The 22,986-nt window shown below is 47.8% G+C and overlaps 2 protein-coding genes across 5 annotated transcripts in view; both read right to left on the bottom strand.

The window, feature by feature from the left end:
* Positions 1-810, bottom strand: part of LOC139930542 (immunoglobulin superfamily DCC subclass member 3) — a 9,160-nt gene extending 8,350 nt beyond the window's left edge. The window contains 1 exon segment of the mRNA XM_078287028.1: positions 762-810. Within this exon segment, the coding sequence (XP_078143154.1) occupies positions 762-810 (49 nt within the window).
* The window catches only part of decr1 (2,4-dienoyl CoA reductase 1, mitochondrial), a 317,727-nt gene that overhangs the window by 239,954 nt on the left and 54,787 nt on the right, over positions 1-22,986 (bottom strand). The window lies entirely within an intron of this gene.

The raw sequence follows: 22,986 nt of genomic DNA, 5'->3' as shown, positions 1-22,986 counted from the left end.
CATCTGTTTCATCTGTTTCTACTTCATCTGTTTCATCTATTTCATCGGTTTCATCTTCCTCTGCAGACTGACTCAGTGTTTACATGTTGCTGCTGTATCAAACCAAACGTCTCAGTTTCTGTTTCTTCCATAAAGCAAAAAGATAAAATACCATAAAAGCTAAAAAGTCGCAGAAGTTTGTAGATTTGTTAAAATACAGGGGAGAAACTCTATAGTAATCCTATAATATATGTTAGACGGATATTATACAAATATGACAACAAGACTATAACTCCCTATAAGAATATTACCGGAAAATTACATTAATACCATAAGAGATTAAAATAAATCAACTACAAACTCACTAATGAGTCCGTCACACACGTCAGTCCCATCAGGATTATTAAAGGATTATTAAAGGAATATTAAAAGAATATTATAGTGAATTTTCGTCAGTGTCTCATTCCAGGCTGTATGTCACTGAACTTTCTGCTTTTTATATTTCCTAAGAAAAACAACATTAACTTCTAAAATTCACAAAGCTGCTCAAACTGAAACTAAAACAACACTGAATACTTGATTGAAAAATTAATAAAGAGCAAAATCAAAGGCCAAAAATACAACACAGTAACACCAAACAGCACGATACAACACGAGACAGTACAATAAAATTCTACAAATGCTGAATACTGCAGTCTATCTGCAGTTTATCACCGCACACTGCGGTCTAAATAATAAAAGTGATAAATATAATTAGTATTTCAGTATTAAACAGTTTTTACCTGAGCTGATGAGTCCCGGCAGCAGCAGCAGGAAACACCGCAGCTTCATGTTCAGTGTCAGTAAATCCAAATCAGATGGAAATCATCAGTTCTACTGAGTTCCAGTAGATTATATTGTAGAAAAAATAAAAGTCTCCCTTTAGATCATCAGCCAAATTAAAACCGAACCGCAGGAAAATTCAAGAAAACATCAGAAAACATCCTGGTTGTGTCGCCGGTTCCAGTTCCAGCGCGTCGGTGCGGAGCCGCGATTCAACTGAACTGAACTGGACTGGAGGCTGAGAGACCGGCCGGGGGGGGGGGGGGGGGGGGGGGGGGGTCAGGAGCAGGGGGTATAATGAACTGAATAAGATTAACCCAGAGGGCAGGGTGTGTGTGTGTGTGTGTGTGTGTGTGTGTGGGAGGGTCCTGCAGTGAAACATGGTATTGAACTACAGAGGTTCATTGCAGGTCCGCTACACTTACTGGTATATACCATACATACTAATATACTAACTATACTTAATATTCTATATATATACCATATATACTGTATATGTACTATATGAAACACACAGAGGCTGATAACTCTCAGACAGCAGATGGTTCCAGGTCAGACCTGGTGGATTCACTTCAGGCTCTGTCATGCTGATGGACAAAATGTTCCAGGTGGATTCTTCAGGGTTCAGTTGTGGCTGTTTTCTGCTACACAGATTCACATCAGTCCACAACGCTGTGTGGGCCGGATGAAGTGGTGAGTGAACTGACCAGAACTGGGTCAGGACTGGGTTAGGACTGACTGGGTCAGGACTGGGCCAGAACTGGGCCAGTACTTGGGTAGAACTGACCAGAACTGGGTCAGGACTGGGTTAGGACTGACTGGGTTAGAACTGGGCCAGAACTGGGCCAGTACTTGGGTAGAACTGGGTCAGAACTGGATCAGAACAGGGTCAGAACTGGGTCAGGACTGGGTCAGAATCAATACGTTGGACAGTTACTTCACGAAAAAGACCAAGATCCGATTTAACACAAGATACTGTAATACAACTCAGCCTGTCACAGCAGATAACATCGCTGTATCATCACAGTCCACCTGATGGCCTCCAGACCGAAGGACAGGGTAGCAAAGCTGCTACATGCCTCTCACAGCAGTCGGCATCGAGATCCAGTTCATGGGGTTGGAAACTCTTTAAAGTTCATTGGAAGTGGACCAGATCCACTTCAACCACTGGTTTCATTCCCTGTTATGAAAGGGAGGAAGTTTCAGAAGGAATGGTATGAAATTCATCACTGGCTGAGATACAGTCCTCAGGATCAGGCATTCTGTTTCCCATGTCACACATTTAGTAATGAGAGCAAAAACGACACTATCAAGTAACTGGATTCCAAAACTGGAAAAAAGCCACAGAAACATTCAACAAACATCATGACAGTAATGCACACACGTGGGAGCGTTGCCTCTCAGATCAGCGGTGAGCACACAGAGGGTCGATGAGAACAAACTTCCTGAAAAGAGTTTGGGAGACTTCGGTTCTGTTGCCCTTCATGGAAACAACGAAGGAGAAGGATCTTCTAATCGGGGACATTTTGTGGAGCTGATGGAGTTAAGAGCTGATCCCTGACTGATCGGCTTTTCAAGAAACGTGTAATAATGTCCAGGGCGTCAGGATCAGGATCAGAACATCAGGAGGAGCTAACATCCATCCGGTCCAGTCAGGTAGAAAGTGAAGCAGGAAACACCAGGTATCAGGAAACAGGAGCAGGTTGCAGTAGTCTGGAAAACAAAAATTGCAGCATCAGATTTCGTCACACCCGGAACCCGCTGAGCCACGGGGGGATTCGAACCCCTCGACCTCCAGCTGCAGGGGGGCGGAGCTTAGCTGAAACTTCCTGCTGATGATGTCACATCAGCACTTCCTGCTTCCTGCTGGATTTGAACCTTCAACCAGTTTCCTTCATCTGAGTGAAGTCACATCAACCTCTCACCAGTGTGTGTGTGTGTGTGTGTGTGTGTGTGTGTGTGAGTGAGTGAGTGAGTGAATGCATGGTGGAATGCAGTGTACAGACAACCCCCCCCACACACACGCACACACACACACACACCCTTCACCCCATCACTATAGTGAATAGGAGCTAATTAGAGCGCAGGGCCAACTGCATAATGAGGCTGAGGGTGGGGGTGGGGGCCGGGGGGAGGGGGGGGGGGGGGGGCATGGGCAAACACACGCACACTTCTCAGCGTCCTGTTGCTAATTAGCTCATTAATGCATTATGACCAACAGGCTGAATCTACTGACACACTGGGGTGGGTGGGGGGGAGGGGGTGGGGGGGTCTCCTTGTCTCCGCCATCTTTAAGGTTGGTCTGAGGTCTGTTTGAGGACAGTGTTTCCTCTTTCCCAGGTAGAAAGAGTAGCTCCGTCTTGTCAAGATTGAGCTTGAGGTGGAGAACAGACATCCAAGCACTGATGTCTTAGAGACATGAGGAGACGCTCCATCAGTTTGTGTATCTGAGGGGGGGGGGGGGGGGGCTGAGTGTCGTCAGCATAACAATGACAGGAGAAGCCATGAGAGGAGATCACATGGCCGAGGGATTTAGTATAGAGAGAGAACAGCATGGGCCCCAGGACTGAGCCCTGAGGGACACCGGTGCTAAGTGTGCAGGGTCTGGACAGAGATCCCCTCCATGAGACCTGGGAAGAGCGGTGAGACAGATAGGATGAGAACCAGGACTCTGCAGATCCAGTGATTCCCAGTTCAGAGAGGATGGAGAGAAGGATTTGGTGTCAGCTGTATCAAAAGCAGCAGACGAGTCAAGGAGGACAAGGACAGAGGAGAGGGATGAAGCCTGGCAGTGTGCAGGCCTCTGTGACCGCAGGGAGAGCAGTCTCAGTAGAGTGAGAAGCCTTGAGACCGGATTGAAGAGGGTCCAGGAGGTCATTCTGGGAGAGATAGAGAGTTGGTTGGAAACTGCTCACTCCAGGGTTTTGGATAGAAAGGAGAGAAGAGATACAGGTCTGTAGTTCTGGATAGCAGCAGGGTCAAGGGAGGGTTTCTTAAGAAGAGGCTTAACTCTGGCAGTCTGTAGAGCAGCTGGAACAAGACCTGAGGACAGGGAGGAGTTGGTAAGGGCAGTGAGGAAGGGAGTGATGTCGGTGGAGATGGTTTGGAGAAGAGTGGGGAGAGGATCAAAGGGGCAGGTGGAGGCTCGGTTAGACCTGACAGGTGTGAGGACATCTTCTGGGGAGAGGGGAGAGAAGGAAGCAAGCCCAGGGACAAGGAGCAGAGAAGCAGGTTTGGAGTAAGGAACAGTGTTGTTAGTGTCCGGATGATGGAAGGAACAGCTGATGTCCTCCACCTTCTTAACAAAGTAGAAGTAGTAGGTGGAAAACCAGAAGACTGGATTTCAGAAATGAAGAAGGAAGTCTTTGCTGTTGACACGGCAGAGGAGAAGGTGGAGAGGAGAAGGTGAAGAGGAGAAGGTGGGGAGGAGAAGGTGGAGAGGAGAAGGTGGAGGGAGAAGGTGGAGGGAGAAGGTGGAGAGGAGAAGGTGGGGAGGAGAAGGTGGAGAGGAGAAGGTGGAGCGGAGGAGGTGGGGAGGAGGAGGTAGAGAGGAGAAGGTGGAGAGGAGAAGGTGGAGGGAGAAGGTGGAGAGGAGAAGGTGGAGAGGAGAAGGTGGAGGGAGAAGGTGGGGAGGAGAAGGTGGAGAGGAGAAGGTGGGGAGGAGGAGGTGCAGAGGAGAAGGTGGAGAGGAGAAGGTGGAGGGAGAAGGTGGAGGGAGAAGGTGGAGAGGAGAAGGTGGAGAGGAGAAGGTGGAGGGAGAAGGTGGGGAGGAGAAGGTGGAGCGGAGGAGGTGGGGAGGAGGAGGTGCAGAGGAGAAGGTGGAGGGAGAAGGTGGAGAGGAGAAGGTGGGGATGAGAAGGTGGAGAGGAGGAGAAGGTGGAGAGGAGAAGGTGGGGATGAGAAGGTGGAGAGGAGGAGAAGGTGGAGAGGAGAAGGTGGGGAGGAGGAGAAGGTGGAGAGGAGGAGAAGGTGGAGAGGAGAAGGTGGGGATGAGAAGGTGGAGAGGAGGAGAAGGTGGAGAGGAGAAGGTGGGGAGGAGAAGGTGGAGAGGAGGAGAAGGTGGAGAGGAAGAGGTGGTTTAGTGGTGAGTGGGCAGAGAGAGTCAAGAGAGGAGGAAAGAGAGGAGAGAGAGTAGTGGAGGAGAGAGAGGAGAGAAGAGTAGAGGAGGAGAGAGAGGAGAGAGAGTAGAGGAAGAGAGAGTAGAGGAGGAGAGAGAGGAGAGAGAGTAGTGGAGGAGAGAGAGGAGAGGAGGAGAGAGAGGAGAGAGAGAGTAGTGGAGGAGAGAGAGGAGAGAGAGTAGTGGAGGAGAGAGAGGAGAGGAGGAGAGAGAGTAGTGGAGGAGAGAGAGGAGAGAAGAGTAGAGGAGGAGAGAGAGGAGAGAGAGAGTAGTGGAGGAGAGAGAGGAGAGAGAGTAGAGGAGGAGAGAGTAGAGGAAGAGAGAGAGGAGAGAGAGTAGAGGAGGAGAGAGACGAGAGAGAGTAGAGAGAGGAGAGAGAGTAGTGGAGGAGAGAGTAGAGGAAGAGAGAGAGGAGAGAGAGTAGAGGAAGAGAGAGGAGAGAGAGTAGTGGAGGGAGAAGGTGGGGAGGAGGAGAAGGTGGGGAGGAGGAGAAGGTGGAGAGGAAGAGGTGGTTTAGTGGTGAGTGGGCAGAGAGAGTCAAGAGAGGAGGAAAGAGAGGAGAGAGAGAGTAGTGGAGGAGAGAGAGGAGAGAAGAGTAGAGGAGGAGAGAGAGGAGAGAGAGTAGAGGAGGAGAGAGAGTAGAGGAGGAGAGAGAGTAGAGGAGGAGAGAGAGTAGAGGAGGAGAGAGAGTAGAGGAGGAGAGAGAGGAGAGAGTAGTGGAGGAGAGAGAGGAGAGAGAGTAGAGGAAGAGAGAGGAGAGAGAGTAGAGGAGGAGAGAGAGTAGAGGAAGAGAGAGGAGAGAGAGTAGAGGAGGAGAGAGAGTAGAGGAAGAGAGAGGAGAGAGAGTAGAGGAGGAGAGAGAGTAGAGGAGGAGAGAGAGGAGAGAGAGTAGAGGAGGAGAGAGAGTAGAGGAGGAGAGAGAGGAGAGAGAGTAGAGGAGGAGAGAGAGTAGAGGAAGAGAGAGGAGAGAGAGTAGTGGAGGAGAGAGGAGAGAGAGTAGTGGAGAGAGAGGAGAGAGAGTAGAGGAGGAGAGAGAGTAGAGGAAGAGAGAGGAGAGAGAGTAGTGGAGGAGAGAGAGTAGAGAGAGTAGTGGAGAGAGAGGAGAGAGAGTAGAGGAGGAGAGAGAGTAGAGGAAGAGAGAGGAGAGAGAGTAGTGGAGGAGAGAGAGTAGAGGAGGGGAGAGAGGAGAGAGAGTAGAGGAGGGGAGAGAGGAGAGGAAGAGAGAGGAGAGAGAGTAGAGAAGGGGAGAGAGGAGAGAAGAGTAGAGGAGGAGAGAGAGGAGAGAGAGTAGAGGAGGAGAGAGAGTAGAGGAAGAGAGAGGAGAGAGAGTAGTGGAGGAGAGAGAATAGAGGAGGAGAGAGAGGAGAGGAGGAGAGTAGAGAGAGTAGAGGAGGAGAGAGAGTAGAGGAGGAGAGAGAGGAGAGAGTAGTGGAGGAGAGAGAGGAGAGAGAGTAGAGGAAGAGAGAGGAGAGAGAGTAGAGGAGGAGAGAGAGTAGAGGAAGAGAGAGGAGAGAGAGTAGAGGAGGAGAGAGAGTAGAGGAAGAGAGAGGAGAGAGAGTAGAGGAGGAGAGAGAGTAGAGGAGGAGAGAGAGTAGAGGAGGAGAGAGAGGAGAGAGAGTAGAGGAGGAGAGAGAGTAGAGGAAGAGAGAGGAGAGAGAGTAGTGGAGGAGAGAGGAGAGAGAGTAGTGGAGAGAGAGGAGAGAGAGTAGAGGAGGAGAGAGAGTAGAGGAAGAGAGAGGAGAGAGAGTAGTGGAGGAGAGAGAGTAGAGAGAGTAGTGGAGAGAGAGGAGAGAGAGTAGAGGAGGAGAGAGAGTAGAGGAAGAGAGAGGAGAGAGAGTAGTGGAGGAGAGAGAGTAGAGGAGGGGAGAGAGAAGAGAGAGTAGAGGAGGGGAGAGAGGAGAGAGAGTAGAGGAGGAGAGAGACTAGAGGAAGAGAGAGGAGAGAGAGTAGAGAAGGGGAGAGAGGAGAGAGAGTAGAGGAGGGGAGAGAGGAGAGAGAGGAGAGAGAGTAGAGGAGGAGAGAGAGTAGAGAGAGTAGAGGAGGGGAGAGAGGAGAGAGAGTAGAGGAGGAGAGAGAGTAGAGAGAGTAGAGGAGGGGAGAGAGGAGAGAGAGTAGTGGAGGAGAGAGAGTAGAGAGAGTAGAGGAGGGAGAGAGGAGAGAGAGTAGTGGAGGAGAGAGGAGAGAGAGTAGAGGAGGGGAGAGAGGAGAGAGAGGAGAGAGAGTAGAGGAGAGAGAGAGAGAGAAGAGAGAGAGAGGAGAGAGAGTAGAGGAGGAGAGAGAGTAGAGAGAGTAGAGGAGGGGAGAGAGGAGAGAGAGTAGAGGAGGAGAGAGAGTAGAGAGAGAGAGTAGAGGAGGGAGAGAGAGAGAGTAGAGGAGGAGGAGAGAGGAGAGAGAGTAGAGTAGAGGAGGAGAGAGAGAGTAGAGAGAGAGAGGAGAGAGAGTAGTGGAGGAGAGAGAGTAGAGAGAGTAGAGAAGGGGAGAGAGGAGAGAGAGTAGAGGAGAGAGAGGAGAGAGAGTAGAGGAGGGTAGAGGAGGAGAGAGAGTAGAGAGAGGAGAGAGAGAGAGAGGAGTCGAGGAGAGAGAGGAGAGGAGAGAGAGGAGAGAGAGTAGAGGAGGAGAGAGAGAGGAGAGGAGGAGAGAGAGTAGAGAGAGAGAGGAGGAGAGAGAGTAGAGAGAGTAGAGGAGGAGAGAGAGGAGAGAGAGTAGGAGGAGGAGAGAGAGGAGAGGAGGAGAGAGAGGAGAGAGAGTAGAGGAGGAGAGAGAGGAGAGAGAGTAGTGGAGGAGAGAGAGGAGAGGAGGAGAGAGAGGAGAGAGAGTAGAGAGGAGAGAGAGGAGAGAGAGTAGAGAGGGAGAGAGAGTAGAGGAAGAGAGAGGAGAGAGAGTAGAGGAGGAGAGAGAGTAGAGGAAGAGAGAGAGGAGAGAGAGTAGAGGAGGAGAGAGAGTAGAGGAAGAGAGAGGAGAGAGAGTAGAGGAGGAGAGAGAGTAGAGGAAGAGAGAGGAGAGAGAGAGTAGTGGAGGAGAGAGGAGAGAGAGTAGTGGAGAGAGAGGAGAGAGAGTAGAGGAGGAGAGAGAGTAGAGGAAGAGAGAGGAGAGAGAGTAGTGGAGGAGAGAGAGTAGAGAGAGTAGTGGAGAGAGAGGAGAGAGAGTAGAGGAGGAGAGAGAGTAGAGGAAGAGAGAGAGAGAGTAGTGGAGGAGAGAGAGTAGAGGAGGGGAGAGAGGAGAGAGAGTAGAGGAGGGGAGAGAGGAGAGAGAGTAGAGGAGGAGAGAGAGTAGAGGAAGAGAGAGGAGAGAGAGTAGTGGAGGAGAGAGAGTAGAGAGAGTAGAGAAGGGGAGAGAGGAGAGAGAGTAGTGGAGAGAGAGGAGAGAGAGTAGAGGAGGGGAGAGAGGAGAGAGAGTAGAGGAGGGGAGAGAGTAGAGGAAGAGAGAGGAGAGAGAGTAGAGGAGGAGAGAGAGTAGAGGAAGAGAGAGGAGAGAGAGTAGAGTGGAGGAGAGAGAGTAGAGGAGGAGAGAGAATAGAGGAGGAGAGAGAGGGAGAGGAGGAGAGAGAGTAGAGAGAGAGGAGAGAGAGGAGAGAGAGAGTAGTGGAGGAGAGAGAGGAGAGAGAGTAGAGGAAGAGAGAGGAGAGAGAGTAGAGGAGGAGAGAGAGTAGAGGAAGAGAGAGGAGAGAGAGTAGAGGAGGAGAGAGAGTAGAGGAGGAGAGAGAGGAGAGAGAGGAGAGAGAGTAGTGGAGGAGAGAGAGGAGAGGAGGAGAGAGAGAGGAGAGAGAGTAGTGGAGGAGAGAGAGGAGAGAGAGTAGTGGAGGAGAGAGAGGAGAGAGAGTAGAGGAAGAGAGAGTAGAGGAGGAGAGAGAGGAGAGAGAGTAGAGGAAGAGAGAGAGGAGAGAGTAGTGGAGGAGAGAGAGGAGAGAGAGTAGTGGAGGAGAGAGAGGAGAGGAGGAGAGAGAGGAGAGAGAGTAGAGGAGGAGAGAGAGTAGAGAGAGTAGTGGAGAGAGAGGAGAGAGAGTAGAGGAGGAGAGAGAGTAGAGGAAGAGAGAGAGGAGAGAGAGTAGTGGAGGAGAGAGAGGAGAGAGAGTAGTGGAGAGAGAGGAGAGAGAGTAGAGGAGGAGAGAGAGTAGAGGAAGAGAGAGGAGAGAGTAGAGGAGGGGAGAGAGGAGAGAGAGTAGTGGAGAGAGAGGAGAGAGAGTAGAGGAGGAGAGGAGGGGAGAGAGGAGAGAGAGTAGTGGAGAGAGAGGAGAGAGAGTAGAGGAGGAGAGAGAGGAGAGAGAGTAGTGGAGAAGAGAGAGGAGAGAGAGTAGAGGAAGAGAGAGTAGAGGAGGAGAGAGAGGAGAGAGAGTAGTGGAGGAGAGAGAGGAGAGAGAGTAGAGGAAGAGAGAGTAGAGGAGGAGAGAGAGGAGAGAGAGTAGTGGAGGAGAGAGAGGAGAGAGAGTAGTGGAGGAGAGAGAGTAGAGGAAGAGAGAGTAGAGGAGGAGAGAGAGTAGTGGAGGAGAGAGAGGAGAGAGAGTAGTGGAGGAGAGAGAGTAGCGGAGGAGAGAGAGGAGAGAGAGTAGTGGAGGAGAGAGAGGAGAGGAGGAGAGAGTAGAGGAGAGGAGAGAGAGGAGAGAGAGTAGAGAAGGGGAGAGAGGGAGAGAGAGTAGTGGAGAGAGAGGAGAGAGAGTAGAGGAGGAGAGAGAGGAGAGAGAGTAGAGAAGGGGAGAGAGGAGAGAGAGTAGTGGAGAGAGAGGAGAGAGAGTAGAGGAGGGGAGAGAGGAGAGAGAGTAGAGGAGGGGAGAGAGGAGAGAGAGTAGTGGAGGAGAGAGAGGAGAGAGAGTAGTGGAGGAGAGAGAGGAGAGGAGGAGAGAGAGGAGAGAGAGAGTAGAGGAAGAGAGAGTAGAGGAGGAGAGAGAGGAGAGAGAGTAGTGGAGGAGAGAGAGGAGAGAGAGTAGTGGAGGAGAGAGAGGAGAGGAGGAGAGAGAGGAGAGAGAGTAGAGGAAGAGAGAGTAGAGGAGGAGAGAGAGGAGAGAGAGTAGTGGAGGAGAGAGAGGAGAGAGAGTAGTGGAGGAGAGAGAGGAGAGAGAGTAGAGGAAGAGAGAGTAGAGGAGGAGAGAGAGTAGTGGAGGAGAGAGAGGAGAGAGAGAGGAGAGAGAGGAGAGAGAGTAGTGGAGGAGAGAGAGTAGAGGAAGAGAGAGGAGAGAGAGGAGAGAGAGTAGTGGAGGAGAGAGAGGAGAGAGAGTAGAGGAAGAGAGAGGAGAGAGAGGAGAGAGAGTAGTGGAGGAGAGAGAGGAGAGAGAGTAGTGGAGGAGACAGAGGAGAGAGAGAGGAGAGAGAGGAGAGAGAGTAGTGGAGGAGAGAGAGTAGAGGAAGAGAGAGGAGAGAGAGGAGAGAGAGTAGTGGAGGAGAGAGAGGAGAGAGAGTAGTGGAGGAGACAGAGGAGAGAGAGAGGAGAGAGAGAGAGAGAGAGTAGTGGAGGAGAGAGAGTAGAGGAAGAGAGAGGAGAGAGAGGAGAGAGAGCAGTGGAGGAGAGAGAGGAGAGAGAGTAGTGGAGGAGACAGAGGAGAGAGAGAGGAGAGAGAGGAGAGAGAGTAGTGGAGGAGAGAGAGTAGAGGAAGAGAGAGGAGAGAGAGGAGAGAGAGCAGTGGAGGCTCCTCAGTGGACAGGACAGCAGAAGAGAGCGAGGAAGGTGAGAGAGTTTTCAGGTTGTGTCGGGTGGTGACAGAGTGAGTGGGTGTTGAGTGGGAGGTGGGGGGTGAGATGGGAGGTGGGGGGTGAGATGGGAGGTGGGGGTGAGATGGGAGGTGGGGGTGAGATGGGAGGTGGGGGGTGAGATGGGAGGTGGGGGTGAGATGGGAGGTGGGGGTGAGATGGGAGGTGGGGGGTGAGATGGGAGGTGGGGGGTGAGATGGGAGGTGGGGGGTGAGATGGGAGGTGGGGGTGAGATTGGAGGTGGGGGTGAGATGGGAGGTGGGGGTGAGATGGGAGGTGGGGGGTGAGATGGGAGGTGGGGGTGAGATGGGAAGGGAGAAGGTTATAAAGTGATGGTCAGATACAGGAAGAGGGGTGACAGTGAGGTTGCAGGTGCAGCAGGATCTGGTGTAGATCAGGTCCAGCAGGATCTGGTCTAGATCAGGTCCAGCAGGTTCCTGCCTCGTGAGTCGAGGAGACTGAGAGAGGGAGAGGTCAAAGGAAGAGAAAAAGTTAAGGAAGGACGGGGAGTGCAGTTTCTCCGGCTGGATGTTGAAGTCGCCCAGAAGAAGGAGAGGAAGTCCATCCTCAGGAAAGAAGGAGTGGAGGTCCATCCTCAGGAAAGAAGGAGAGGAGGTCCATCCTCAGGAAAGAAGGAGTGGAGGTCCATCCTCAGGAAAGAAGGAGTGGAGGTCCATCCTCAGGAAAGAAGGAGAGGAGGACATCCATCTCATCAAGGAAGTCACCCAGCTGACCGGGGGTCGGTAGACCACAATGTGGAGCTTGATAGGTCGAGATACAGAAACAGCATGGAATTCAAAAGAGGATATTGAGAGGTGTGAAAGAGGAGGGACAGTGTCGGTCCACCTGGGTGAAGTGAGGAGTCCAGTCCAAGATGACATGGTTCCTACACCTGAAAGTAGTGCCATGTCTCTGGGGCTGTGAGCTGATGTTACCACAGGGATGGGAGAGAGACACTAGTGTAGCAGACAGGAAAGCAGTGAACTAGGAAAGGTGGTTGCTAGAAACCCGAGCCAACCGTAGCCGGGTGTCCCTATTCTCTGGCCTGCCCTCGATTGACTCCCGCAGATAGATCTATCTGACTCATCATGTTCTCTATAGATCTATCTGATGCTGCAGTCGACCTGTGGAGGGCAGCAACGAGCCGAACAGTCTGACTGTCAGGAAGAAGAAGAAGAAGAACAAGAAGAAGAACAAGAAGAACAAGAAGAAGAACAAGAAGAACAAGATCAATAAAGATATTGATCAGTTCCTGGTTGAACTGTTCTGTGATCAGTTTTTATTCCACATTTGCTGTTTGTGTTTATGGATTTAGACAGGTAAAGTGTTCTCTAGCGCAGAAAATACATTCAAAACTTAAAGAACTTAAAGAGGTTGTACAATCTGATCTGTCTCAACATGGACTGAAGATGTTCAACACTTTATATTTAGGTTTCTTTTCATTCAAATCAAAATACTGTATTTGTCCCACAGGGAGCAAATAAAAGACACGCAGTGCAAACATGCAACACACAACATTCAGGACAAAATTTTATTAAATCTAATTTGCTATTAGCTGCATGTCCAGTTCAACAGCAGTCAGACTTCTTCATGTATGACAGAATAATGAGATAAATGAGGTAGATCAAATATTTGAACCAATATTATTCTATTCTATAATCAATAATTCATACAGATCTGTTAGTGGTATTTAAGCCTCTGTCTGAACAACCTGAGTAGTAGTAGTAGTAGTAGCAGTAGTAGTAGTAGCAGTACTTGCAGTAGTAGTACTATCATCACATGTGACTCCATCTAGTCTGCTGTATCTGAATGTGTTAGCTGTTAGCTGTTAGCTGTTAGCGCCCTCTGCTGGTTGCCAGCAGCAGCACATCAGTCTGTATCTTTAAGCAGCAGCTCAGTCAGCTGCTGCAGCTTCACAGACAACAGCTGAGAATCCATCTGTCTGCAGACGCTGCAGCTTTCTTAAGGCCCTGACACACCAAACCAACATCAAAGAACCAGCGGCGACGAAGGCCGACTGTTGCGTCGCCTCACGTCGCCTGCGTCTGGTCCAAAAAGTTGCACTGAACACACCGCAAAGACTACAGCCAACGGCCAACTAGCACGTACGTTCTGCACCTGTGTGAAGGGAAATAACTCTCCGTACCAGCAGGTGGCGGTAGGTAGTCTTACCTGATATAACAAGTTTATTTTCGATCTCACGCCAGAGTTCTGTTTTCACCACTCGGTTGGCATAATGTTTTTCTGTAATGTCGTACAGAGCTGGCCTCTCCTGAATCATGCTGATCAGTTGGTCTTCAGTTTCTTCATTCCAGACGGCCATGTCGTTGTGAAAATATTTGCGTATTGGAATAGAGATGGAGAGTGGAGAAGAGCCTTCTGTGTGTGCCCTCCTGACTTCGTCGTTTGCTTGCTTTTGTCACTTCCGTTTCTCTTCTCGTGCCAATCAGAGTGATCTCTCTCACCGACGGGCTCCGCCGCCGATTCAGCACGCTCAATCGGCCGAAAAGTCGCCGACAGGGTCCGACTAGTGCCAACGGTACGGGACACACCGCAAAAACTGGGGACACAGACGCTTACTGACGGCCCGACACTGGCCGACGGCCTGGTGTGTCAGGGCCTTTTACATTTGACATGAACACTAGTACTGATACAAGTACTAATACTAATGTTACCATTAATATTAATACTAATGTTAATTAACATCAACACTAATGGAAATAATAAACAGCCCAATTTGTCTGGTCAGCTGTCGTGATGTCGAACCTTCGCAGTGTAGCAGCTGGTGACACACACACACACGTGTGTGTGTGTGTGTCACCAACATTACAAACAACCAATGGTAAGGTGGTAAGGAGGTCAAAGGTCAGAGGTCACAGCACCATAACAATAGATGGAACAAACATTCCTGTGACCCTAAAATGATCATGGATTATTATATGTCCAGTCAGTGTTGATCTCTGCTGATCAATAGGATCACCATGGAAACCACAGCTCTGTGTCCAGGGGGCAGGGCACTGACAGGCCAATCAATGATGTGATTTGACTATAATTAATACCTGAGATAGAAGTGTGTGTGTGTGTGTGGGGGGGGGGGGGGGGGGGGGGCACATGGAAGCAGATGGACAGATAAGCTATTGGAACAAGAGTGTGATGTAATGTGTGTGTGTGTGTGTGTGTGTGTTAGGGGCACATGGAAGCAGATGGACAGATAAGCTATTGGAACAAGAATGTGATGTAATGTGTGTGTGTGTGTGTGTGTGTGTGTAAACATGCAACATGCAGCCTGCTGGGAGTCAAATGAAACACACCATCAGTCAGTTCATCTGTGAAAACACTGCTGTCCTTCATCACTCCTCTTCCTCAAACAAATAAAAGTTGCACTCCAAACACACTGTAACACACAGTAACACACTGTAACACACAGTAACACACAGTGACACACTGTAACACACTGTAACACACAGTAACACACAGTGACACACTGTAACACACTGTAACACACTGTAACACACAGTAACACACAGTGACACACTGTAACACACTGTAACACACTGTAACACACAGTAACACACAGTGACACACTGTAACACACTGTAACACACAGTGACACACTGTAACACACTGTGACGCATTGTGACGCACCGTGATGCACCGTGACGCACCGTGACGCACTAACACACTGTAACACACTGTAACACACAGTGACACACAGTGACGCACTGTGACACACTGTGACACACTATAACACACTAACACACTGTAACACACTGACACACTGTAACACACTGTGACACACTAACACACTGTAACACACTGTGACACACTGTGACACACTGTAACACACTGTAACACACTGTAACACACTGTGACACACTAACACACGGTAACACACTGTGACACACTGTGACACACTGTAACACACTAACACACTGTGACACTGTGACACACTGTGACACACTGTGACACTGACACTGTGACACAGTGACACACTGTGACACACTAACACACTGTATCACACTGTGACACACTGTAACACAGTGTAACACAGTGACACACTGTAACACACAGTGACACACTGTAACACACTGCAACACTGTGACACACTAACACACTGTAACACACTGTAACACACAGTGACACACTGTAACACACTGTAACACACTGTGACACACTGTGACACACAGTGACACACTGTAACACACTGTAACACACTGTGACACACTGTGACACACTGTAACACACAGTGACACAGTGTAACACAGTGACACACTGTAACACACAGTGACACACTGTAACACACTGTAACACTGTGACACACTAACACACTGTAACACACTGTAACACACAGTGACACACTGTAACACACTGTAACACACTGTGACACACTGTGACACACTGTAACACACAGTGACACAGTGTAACACAGTGACACACTGTAACACACAGTGACACACTGTAACACACTGTAACACACTGTAACACACTGTGACACACTGTAACACATGGTAACACACTGTAACACACTGTAACACATGGTAACACACTGTGACACACTGTAACCCACTGTAACACACTGTGACACACTAACACACTGTGACACACTGTAACACACTGTAACACACTGTAACACATGGTAACACACTGTAACACACTGTAACACATGGTAACACATGGTAACACACTGTAACACACTGTAACACATGGTAACACACTGTGACACACTGTAACCCACTGTAACACACTGTAACACACTGTAACAAATGGTAACACACTGTGACACACTGTAACCCACTGTAACACACTGTGACACACTTACACACTGTAACCCACTGTAACACATTGTGACACACTTACACACTGTAACACACTATGACACACTGTAACCCACTGTAACACATTGTGACACACTAACACACTGTAACACACTGTGACACACTGTAACACACTGTAACACTGTAACACACTGTGACACAGTGACACATTAACATTTGTGAAACTCTTGTGATTTGTGAAACTTTTCTCCCTGAAACAGTGTGCATGTAAAATGTGGATTAGCTCCAAACATATTGATGATGTGTAATAGTGTAGGGAAGAGTGGACACTTCAGTAGAGACGAGGCAGAGTGAGACAAACAGATAAACTGCTGGACAGGATGAAGGTTTTGTCTCTAAATAAAACTGTTTGGTATTAAACAGGACAGAGTGGTTCTGGGTCATAACTCTTCCTGCTGCATGAGAGCAGCATGGGAATGAAAATGGACGGTTTGACAGGCAGGTGTTAAGTGGTTGTCTGTGACAAATTGTGTTTAATCAATGTTGATTAACTTTGTTTGATTAATACCAAAGTTAAATATAGCGAGCCATTTATCAGCATTATATTTGTTTATGGTATAAATCCCTAGATTCAGCTGCGTCTAATTCTGACAGCAGCTGTCCATAATCTGTCATGTAAACAGGTGTGTTGGGTGGAGAGGCTTCACGTTTCTTTATGGAAATAAATTGATATTATGCAAGAGATTTGTCAACCAAATGCAAACAAAGCAATGTCAAAGCAATCTCAGAAAAAGGATTTCTAAGCTTTAGGACTTTACGCCTCAATCTGTCTGTTTGGCTGAAAGTCAGAATGTCACCAAATATCCAGTCGAGTCTCTGTGATTCAGTCTGGTAGACCGGTCATTTTTATTAACTATCTACCTGCGGTTCGTTAACTATCTACCTGGCAGCCTTAAAAGGGAGATTCAGGCTCAGTATCGGTCCTGGTTAGACCTTCACTGGTCTGGACCAACTGAAGAGGCAGTCTGGATATCTGGAGATTAGTTCTGTCTGAGATCTGTTTCAGCTCGACGGTGGATTTGACAGAACAGTTTTGGGTCGGGGGTTAGTGAAGTTCATCTGGAAGCTTCTGTGTGTCCAGTGGTGGCGCCAGAGATTTTTTCTTGCTGGTGCTACAGCGGGACTGAATTATTCAGTGATGGTGCTGAGGGATGTATTGTATGGTAATACGTATTCGCAAAGCCAGACGCGCAGCATTCAAAAGTCAGTTTCAAGCATTACGTGCCTACTATAAATACCTCTGTTGATTCACAAGCACACGCAATTGATAGTTCTAATATAGAAATGAACTGTGACAGCGTCAACAGCATCGGAGACAACCCGGGCGACACAGAGCATAAACAAACAAACCAACAGAGCTTCCGACCCACAGCGTACAACATGAATCACCAGGTACGTACCAATCCTGCAATCAGCGTTGTGTGCTTTTCAACCGAAAAACGCAACACTAACCTACAATGTCCACTGTTATTCGACAACAATAAGCAGAAGTGTAGAGTGGATCTGACCTTAGACCAGCGCATAGTTAGTAACTTTATACTGCGAGTGACGAGGGTGCTATGGTAATTGGGGGCGCCTAGATCAACTGGAGAAACAAGCTGTATTCAAAAGTATACAGAAAGAGCAGCTGTAATTTGTGTCAAACTTCAGTTACAGTAATTTCTTGGTGGTGCTATGGTGGTGCTATTGTAATTTCTGCTGGTGCTATAGCACCAGCAAGCACCACCTCAGCGCCGCCACTGTGTGTGTCCTATGGAAGAATCTAGATGTTTGTGTTTCCTTGCTCTTCCTCTCTTCTCCAGATTGTTATCTAGATCTCTCCTGACACTTTGCCCTTACTGACAGGTTTATCAAGCCAGAACAGTGCTGCACTGCTGACAACAGACAGAAGTGTAATTACTTTCTGTCAGGAAGCTTCCAGTCCTCAACACCAAACAGCCGACAACTGACACAATTTATCATGAAGATTAACATGGAAATCCCAGAAGACCTTTGGTTCTGTAGCTCAGTGAGTAGAGCAAGGAACTAACACCAATACAAGAACTGTATGAACTCATGAAGCTGCTTTGGATGAAAACTCCCACTGAACATTAAATATAAATATTAATATTTTCTATTAAATCCAAGATGGCCACCTGAGGACCCACAGACCAGTGACACCAGAATTTAAACACCAGTTTCTATCAGCAGCTGACAGAGTCACATCTTACAGTCATGAACATTACAACACATTAAAACATCGAGAGCAAATCTTTTAAATTATATTCCTCATTCATTCAATTATTATTTTGCGGTACTATGCAGTACTGTGCAGTACTGTGCGATACTATGCAGTATTATGCGGCATTATACCGTTCTATAGTAGTATGCGGTATTATGCGGTAGTATGCGGTAGTAAGCGGTTGTATAGTTGTATGCAGTAGTATGCGGTAGTATGCGGTAGTATGCGGTAGTATGCGGTATTATGCGGTATTATATGGTAGCATGCAGTAGTATGCGGTAGTATGTGGTAGTATGCAGTAGTATGCAGTTGTATAGTTGTATGCGGTAGTATGCGGTAGAATGCGGTAGAATGCGGTAGTATGCGGTAGTATGCGGTAGTAAGCGGTTGTATAGTTGTATGCAGTAGTATGCAGTAGTATGCGGTAGTATGCGGTAGTATGCGGTATTATGCGGTATTATATGGTAGCATGCAGTAGTATGCGGTAGTATGTGGTAGTATGCAGTAGTATGCAGTTGTATAGTTGTATGCGGTAGTATGCGGTAGAATGCAGTAGAATGCGGTAGTATGCGGTAGTATGCGGTAGTATGCGGTATTATGCGGTAGTATGCGGTATTATGCGGTATTATGCGGTATTATGCGGTAATATGCGGTAGTATGCGGTAGTATGCAGTATTATGCGGTATTATGCGGTAGTATGCGGTATTATGCGGTATTATGCGGTATTATGCGGTATTATGCAGTAGTATGCGGTAGTATGCGGTAGTATGCGGTATTATGCGGTAGTATGCGGTGAAGAACAGAGAACATCTTTACAGTTCTATAGACTCCGGACTGTGATCCTGGTCCTCAGCATCTCTGCTGTTCTACATTCTGACCTTCTGACCAGGTTCTGGTTTACAGCTGGACTTCAGGTGAATTCAGTTGATCATGGTTGTATAGAAAACCAGCAGCACTCTGGTTCCTGAGGACCAGAACTGAGAACCACTGCTGTAGACTATAGACTACTGTACTGTAGACTGTACTGTAGACTACACTATAGACTGTGCCTGGGGCGTAATTTCCACTGGGGACGGGAGGGGACATGTCCCCCCCTCTTTTCAAAATCCCGTTTGTGTCCCCCCCTCTTTTTTAACCGCAAAATCGTGCTTAATACGCTACTGTTTGGCCAGCCGTCAGATTCTGGCTGAGAATGTGAATTGAGCTGCTGATTGTAAGGCCTGATATACTCCAAAAAATTGCCACGGACGAGTAGTGGACACAGACAGCCTGCCTACGCGGTTCTATAGTTCATTTTGTTGCCAACTTGGTGACTTTGTCGCTAGACTTAATGACTTTTCAGACCCCCTTGGCGACTTTATTTCTCAAAAGCGACTAGCGACTTTTTCTGACCATGGGAAGCAATGTTAATGTGTTGAATCCCAAAGCATTTGGCAATAAATTGGTACGGCTGATGCCAGTTTGCTCTACTTGCTTGTCTAGTCCAGAGAGGTCTGATGATCACAGCGCTTCCCACACACAGTGTAGCTCCCTCCCTACACTGAGAGCAGGGACTGTAGGATAGGGTCCACTTGTAATTGGTACCGGCGTACGCCGAAACTGACCCGGGTGGGCGGAGTCAGCACTTATATTAAAACGGGAGTTAGGATAAGTAGAGAGATGGGGTTGAAGGGTGAGATGAAGGAGGAGAATAAAGAAATGTTCTTTATATTAAACGTTTGACTAATTGGCTGTCTGTCTTTCATCTTAAAAGGTAAACGTTAAGTATGGATACATGAAGGTAAGGAGTTCTTGAAGGATCATAAAAAGGGATTACAAAAGACATGTATTTTGAGTGTCACTGTGAAAAGGTAGAACCAAAGCCTATCTAATCTCAGGTATAACCAGTACTCATAAAAAAGATAACTACACACTAGACTTACATAAAAAAGCTAACACATTCATTAGCAGTACTCTTATAGTATTGACAGTGTGTGACTTCTAAAAAACTTCTAAAAAAAAAAGTTTCATATTCTTTGATACATTTTGTATGTTTGTTGTGACTTGAAGTTGCAAATGACACATTATCTATCGATAGTGCAACAATAATGTACCATAGATCTGTCAGTCCTATTCTTCAAAATATAAATATATCCATAATTGAATAACTTAACATGTGAAGTTCAATAAAGTTGTGGGTTAAACAATACAGAAAGTAAGACAGTTTTTCTTATGCATATTTAGTACTATTCTAGCAGAATTTAGCATGATGACCAACTTAATTATTTCCCGGATTTTGTATTGGTTACCGTAGTCCCTAAATGTATGTAGAAATGCAGGAAATGGGATTCAAATAGCAATTTTTTTTCTGGGGGAGTACCCCCAGACTCCCCGTTTTATTGTGTCCCCCCCACTTCTCAAACCAAAGTTACGCCCTTGGACTGTGCTATAGACGACTCTATATAGCAATAAAAACTCTGGTCCGCTTAGCTGCGGTCAGCGTCAGGAGAAACGCTGTCAATAAAGACAGGAACTTCAAATCTATCCTGTTTATATGAGACAGATCCTCCAGCTGAGGTGGGAATTTGGGGAGTTTTTTAGCAGCCGGCAGTGAACACTGAGCCCCTTCCTGAATCTGTGCATGAGTCTTGTCCCACTGCAGTGTCTCTGAAACCAGTACAAGCAGAGTTGGCTGACAGGCAGACTGTGATGGAAGAGAAAGTCTTGTCTTTATCCATCAGATCCTGCAGCAGGTCAGAAATAGAGAACTGAAAAGACGCTGACTGACCAGTTTACTGTCGTGACCTGGTGGAGGACGGCCTGCGTCAGGTCAGGCCTCTGATAGGCCGAGCTCAGAGAGACACTTGATCTGGGCGGGGGGGAATTTGAGACAGCGAGTCTGTGTGTGATGGGAGAGATCGGCTGTGGAAAGGAGAAGGATTATCTCCTCCGCCCACGGCGGTTTGGCCACCTGGGTGTTATTAGGCTCAGCGTCAAGTCTGTCTCACTCTGGAGATGAGACAGAGAATGGGAAACATAGAGAAGAGCACTGAGTCATGGGGGGCCTCTGTGCATCTGTGCTGAGAGGGGTTCTGAGAGGGGTTCTGGGAGGGGTTCTGAGAGGGGTTCTGGGAGGGGTTCTGAGAAGGGTTCTTGTCCCGTAGAGAGAAGAACATACAACAGAGGCTGAAGAGATCTACAGCCGAATCTCTGCCACAACACATCCACAGTCTCAGGATGGAGTGGGTTTTCCTTCCCCTCCCTTGTGTGTAACATCATGGGTTTCTCCACATACGTTGGTGAGGTTCTACCATCTGGATGGGACCAGGACTCTGGCGGCCCACCCTGATTCTGGGTTCTGGGTTCTGGGTTCTGGGGGAGAGCTCGAACCACCTTCCCCCCCTCTTGGTTTGTGCTTCAGCACATACAAAACATTGACATTGTTCCTGTTCACATTGGGCCCAATTCAGAAGCTGTTGTAGTAGGGATTTTTCTTTTTGTGGGTGATCCTATCATTCAGATTGTAGACTACATTCCACCACTCAGTTCTGCAGATATCTTATGATAATGTGGCATTTAGTTGATAGGAAAACGTAAGATCGCATTACGTTGTCCTTGGTTGAAATGTGTCATCTCTGTTTACATTAAAAACCTCATGCCAGCTGGCTGCTGAGCCGAGCCAGTCAATACAGTCTGCTCCTCTGCATCCTGTTCTGCAGTCAGCCGCTTGATTATTGGATCATTGATCGCTGCTCGTCTGTCCCGCTCAAAGTCTGCTGTAACTGTTTGCGCAGTGTGACGAGCCAAGCGGCCAGGTTTCCTCTGCTTCCCCTCCGCATGATAACAGACAGGTCAGCTGACTCAGGTCATTTCTGTTTGGCATGCCCAAAGTCTGTCAGAGTGAACAAGGCTCCAGTTTTACCTCTCAGATGTTCAGAAGCTCAATGAAGCTTCTGCATATCATGCACAGTCAGACAATTTTCCTCAAACTCTGAAATCACTGCATGTGTATTGTAGAGTTCGACTGCGACTGGGAGAAAGTTTTGCTGTTACTGTTAGCAGCTAGAGGAGTCCAGGATGTCCCAGAGTCCTGGGTTTAGTCCAGATGTTCTTTTGTATTTATTTGTGTGAGTGTAAAGCATTCCTGAAAGAGAACACAGCGGCTCTGTGAATAAGAATATGAAGAATATGAAGAATATGTTCTGCTACAGAATGTAATGAAAGCAGCACTGAATCTTAAGAAATTTTCTGTCAACTTCAAAAACTTCACAAAACTGATGAGGACAGTCAGTCAACCAGTCAGTCGACCAGTCAGTCAGTCAACCAGTCAGTCAACCAGTCAGTCAGTCAACCAGTCAGTCAGTAAACCAGTCAGTGTGTTGAGCGGTTCCCATGGCGACTGTAGGGTCCTGTAATCAGAATATAGATTTCTCACCGCTGTCACCAACTCCTGAGCGCCGTTAACCTTTGACCTGTCCTTAACGGCAAAGGTCAGCTCAGTAATTATGGCGGCCATCATGATTTTCCTTGCTGGTGAAAATCAATGGGCTTGTCCAATTAGCCAAACAAAGCACTCTGTCTTAACGAGGGAGGAAACGAAGGAAACGGAGCAAGGAGTCAAGACTGATGACAGTAACTGTACAGGAGTTAATGGAAGAACAGTGGAGGATTATGGGAAAGACAATGTCAGCAGGAAGTCATGAGCTGCGTTCGGAATGGTTCACTCATTCCCTCACTCACTATTCCCCATGTAGTGTTTTTCATATAGTGAACTATATGGGCAACGACCGAACGAAATTTCGGACACTACAGTAAATATCATTGCATCAAAAAAATGCGCTGGATATTCGTGTGACGCACCGGGATGCGCCCGGCATCACGTAAACAAACCAAGCATCATGACAGCAGGTTGAAATGGACTCAGGTCGTATTGATTTTGACAAGTTTTGAACATTAAATTACAAATAAATTGTTGAAATTCTAATCATGTGAAAGTGTGGTTTTGTCAACTTTGGTGCTGTCTGCTAATGGCAGCAAGCTGTTTTGGTTTGGTAAACTAGCTTATGAGCTAATGACTAGCACAAGCTTTCATATCACCTCCTGTACTGGTGGATAAAGTAGTTAGCTGACCTGTAACGATGATTCCTGCAGTTTTGCTGCTCTTGGTTCAAAATGGAGGAACTCGAATGAGGTGTCTAATACGTCTTTTGTTGATTTGCCAACGCTGTCAACCGGTAAATAGACCAGTTTCTATTAGCTAACATGTTAGCTAGCTGCTGCTTCTTCTTCGGTAAGACATGATCACATTGCATTGTGGTATACAGGAGAAATTGTAGGGTACACTGTCTGTTCACT

Source organism: Centroberyx gerrardi, chromosome 12 (assembly GCF_048128805.1).
Source record: "Centroberyx gerrardi isolate f3 chromosome 12, fCenGer3.hap1.cur.20231027, whole genome shotgun sequence".
Lineage (NCBI taxonomy): Eukaryota > Metazoa > Chordata > Actinopteri > Beryciformes > Berycidae > Centroberyx > Centroberyx gerrardi.
Note: the sequence above shows the minus strand (reverse complement) of the source record. Positions and strands in the feature narration are given on the sequence as shown.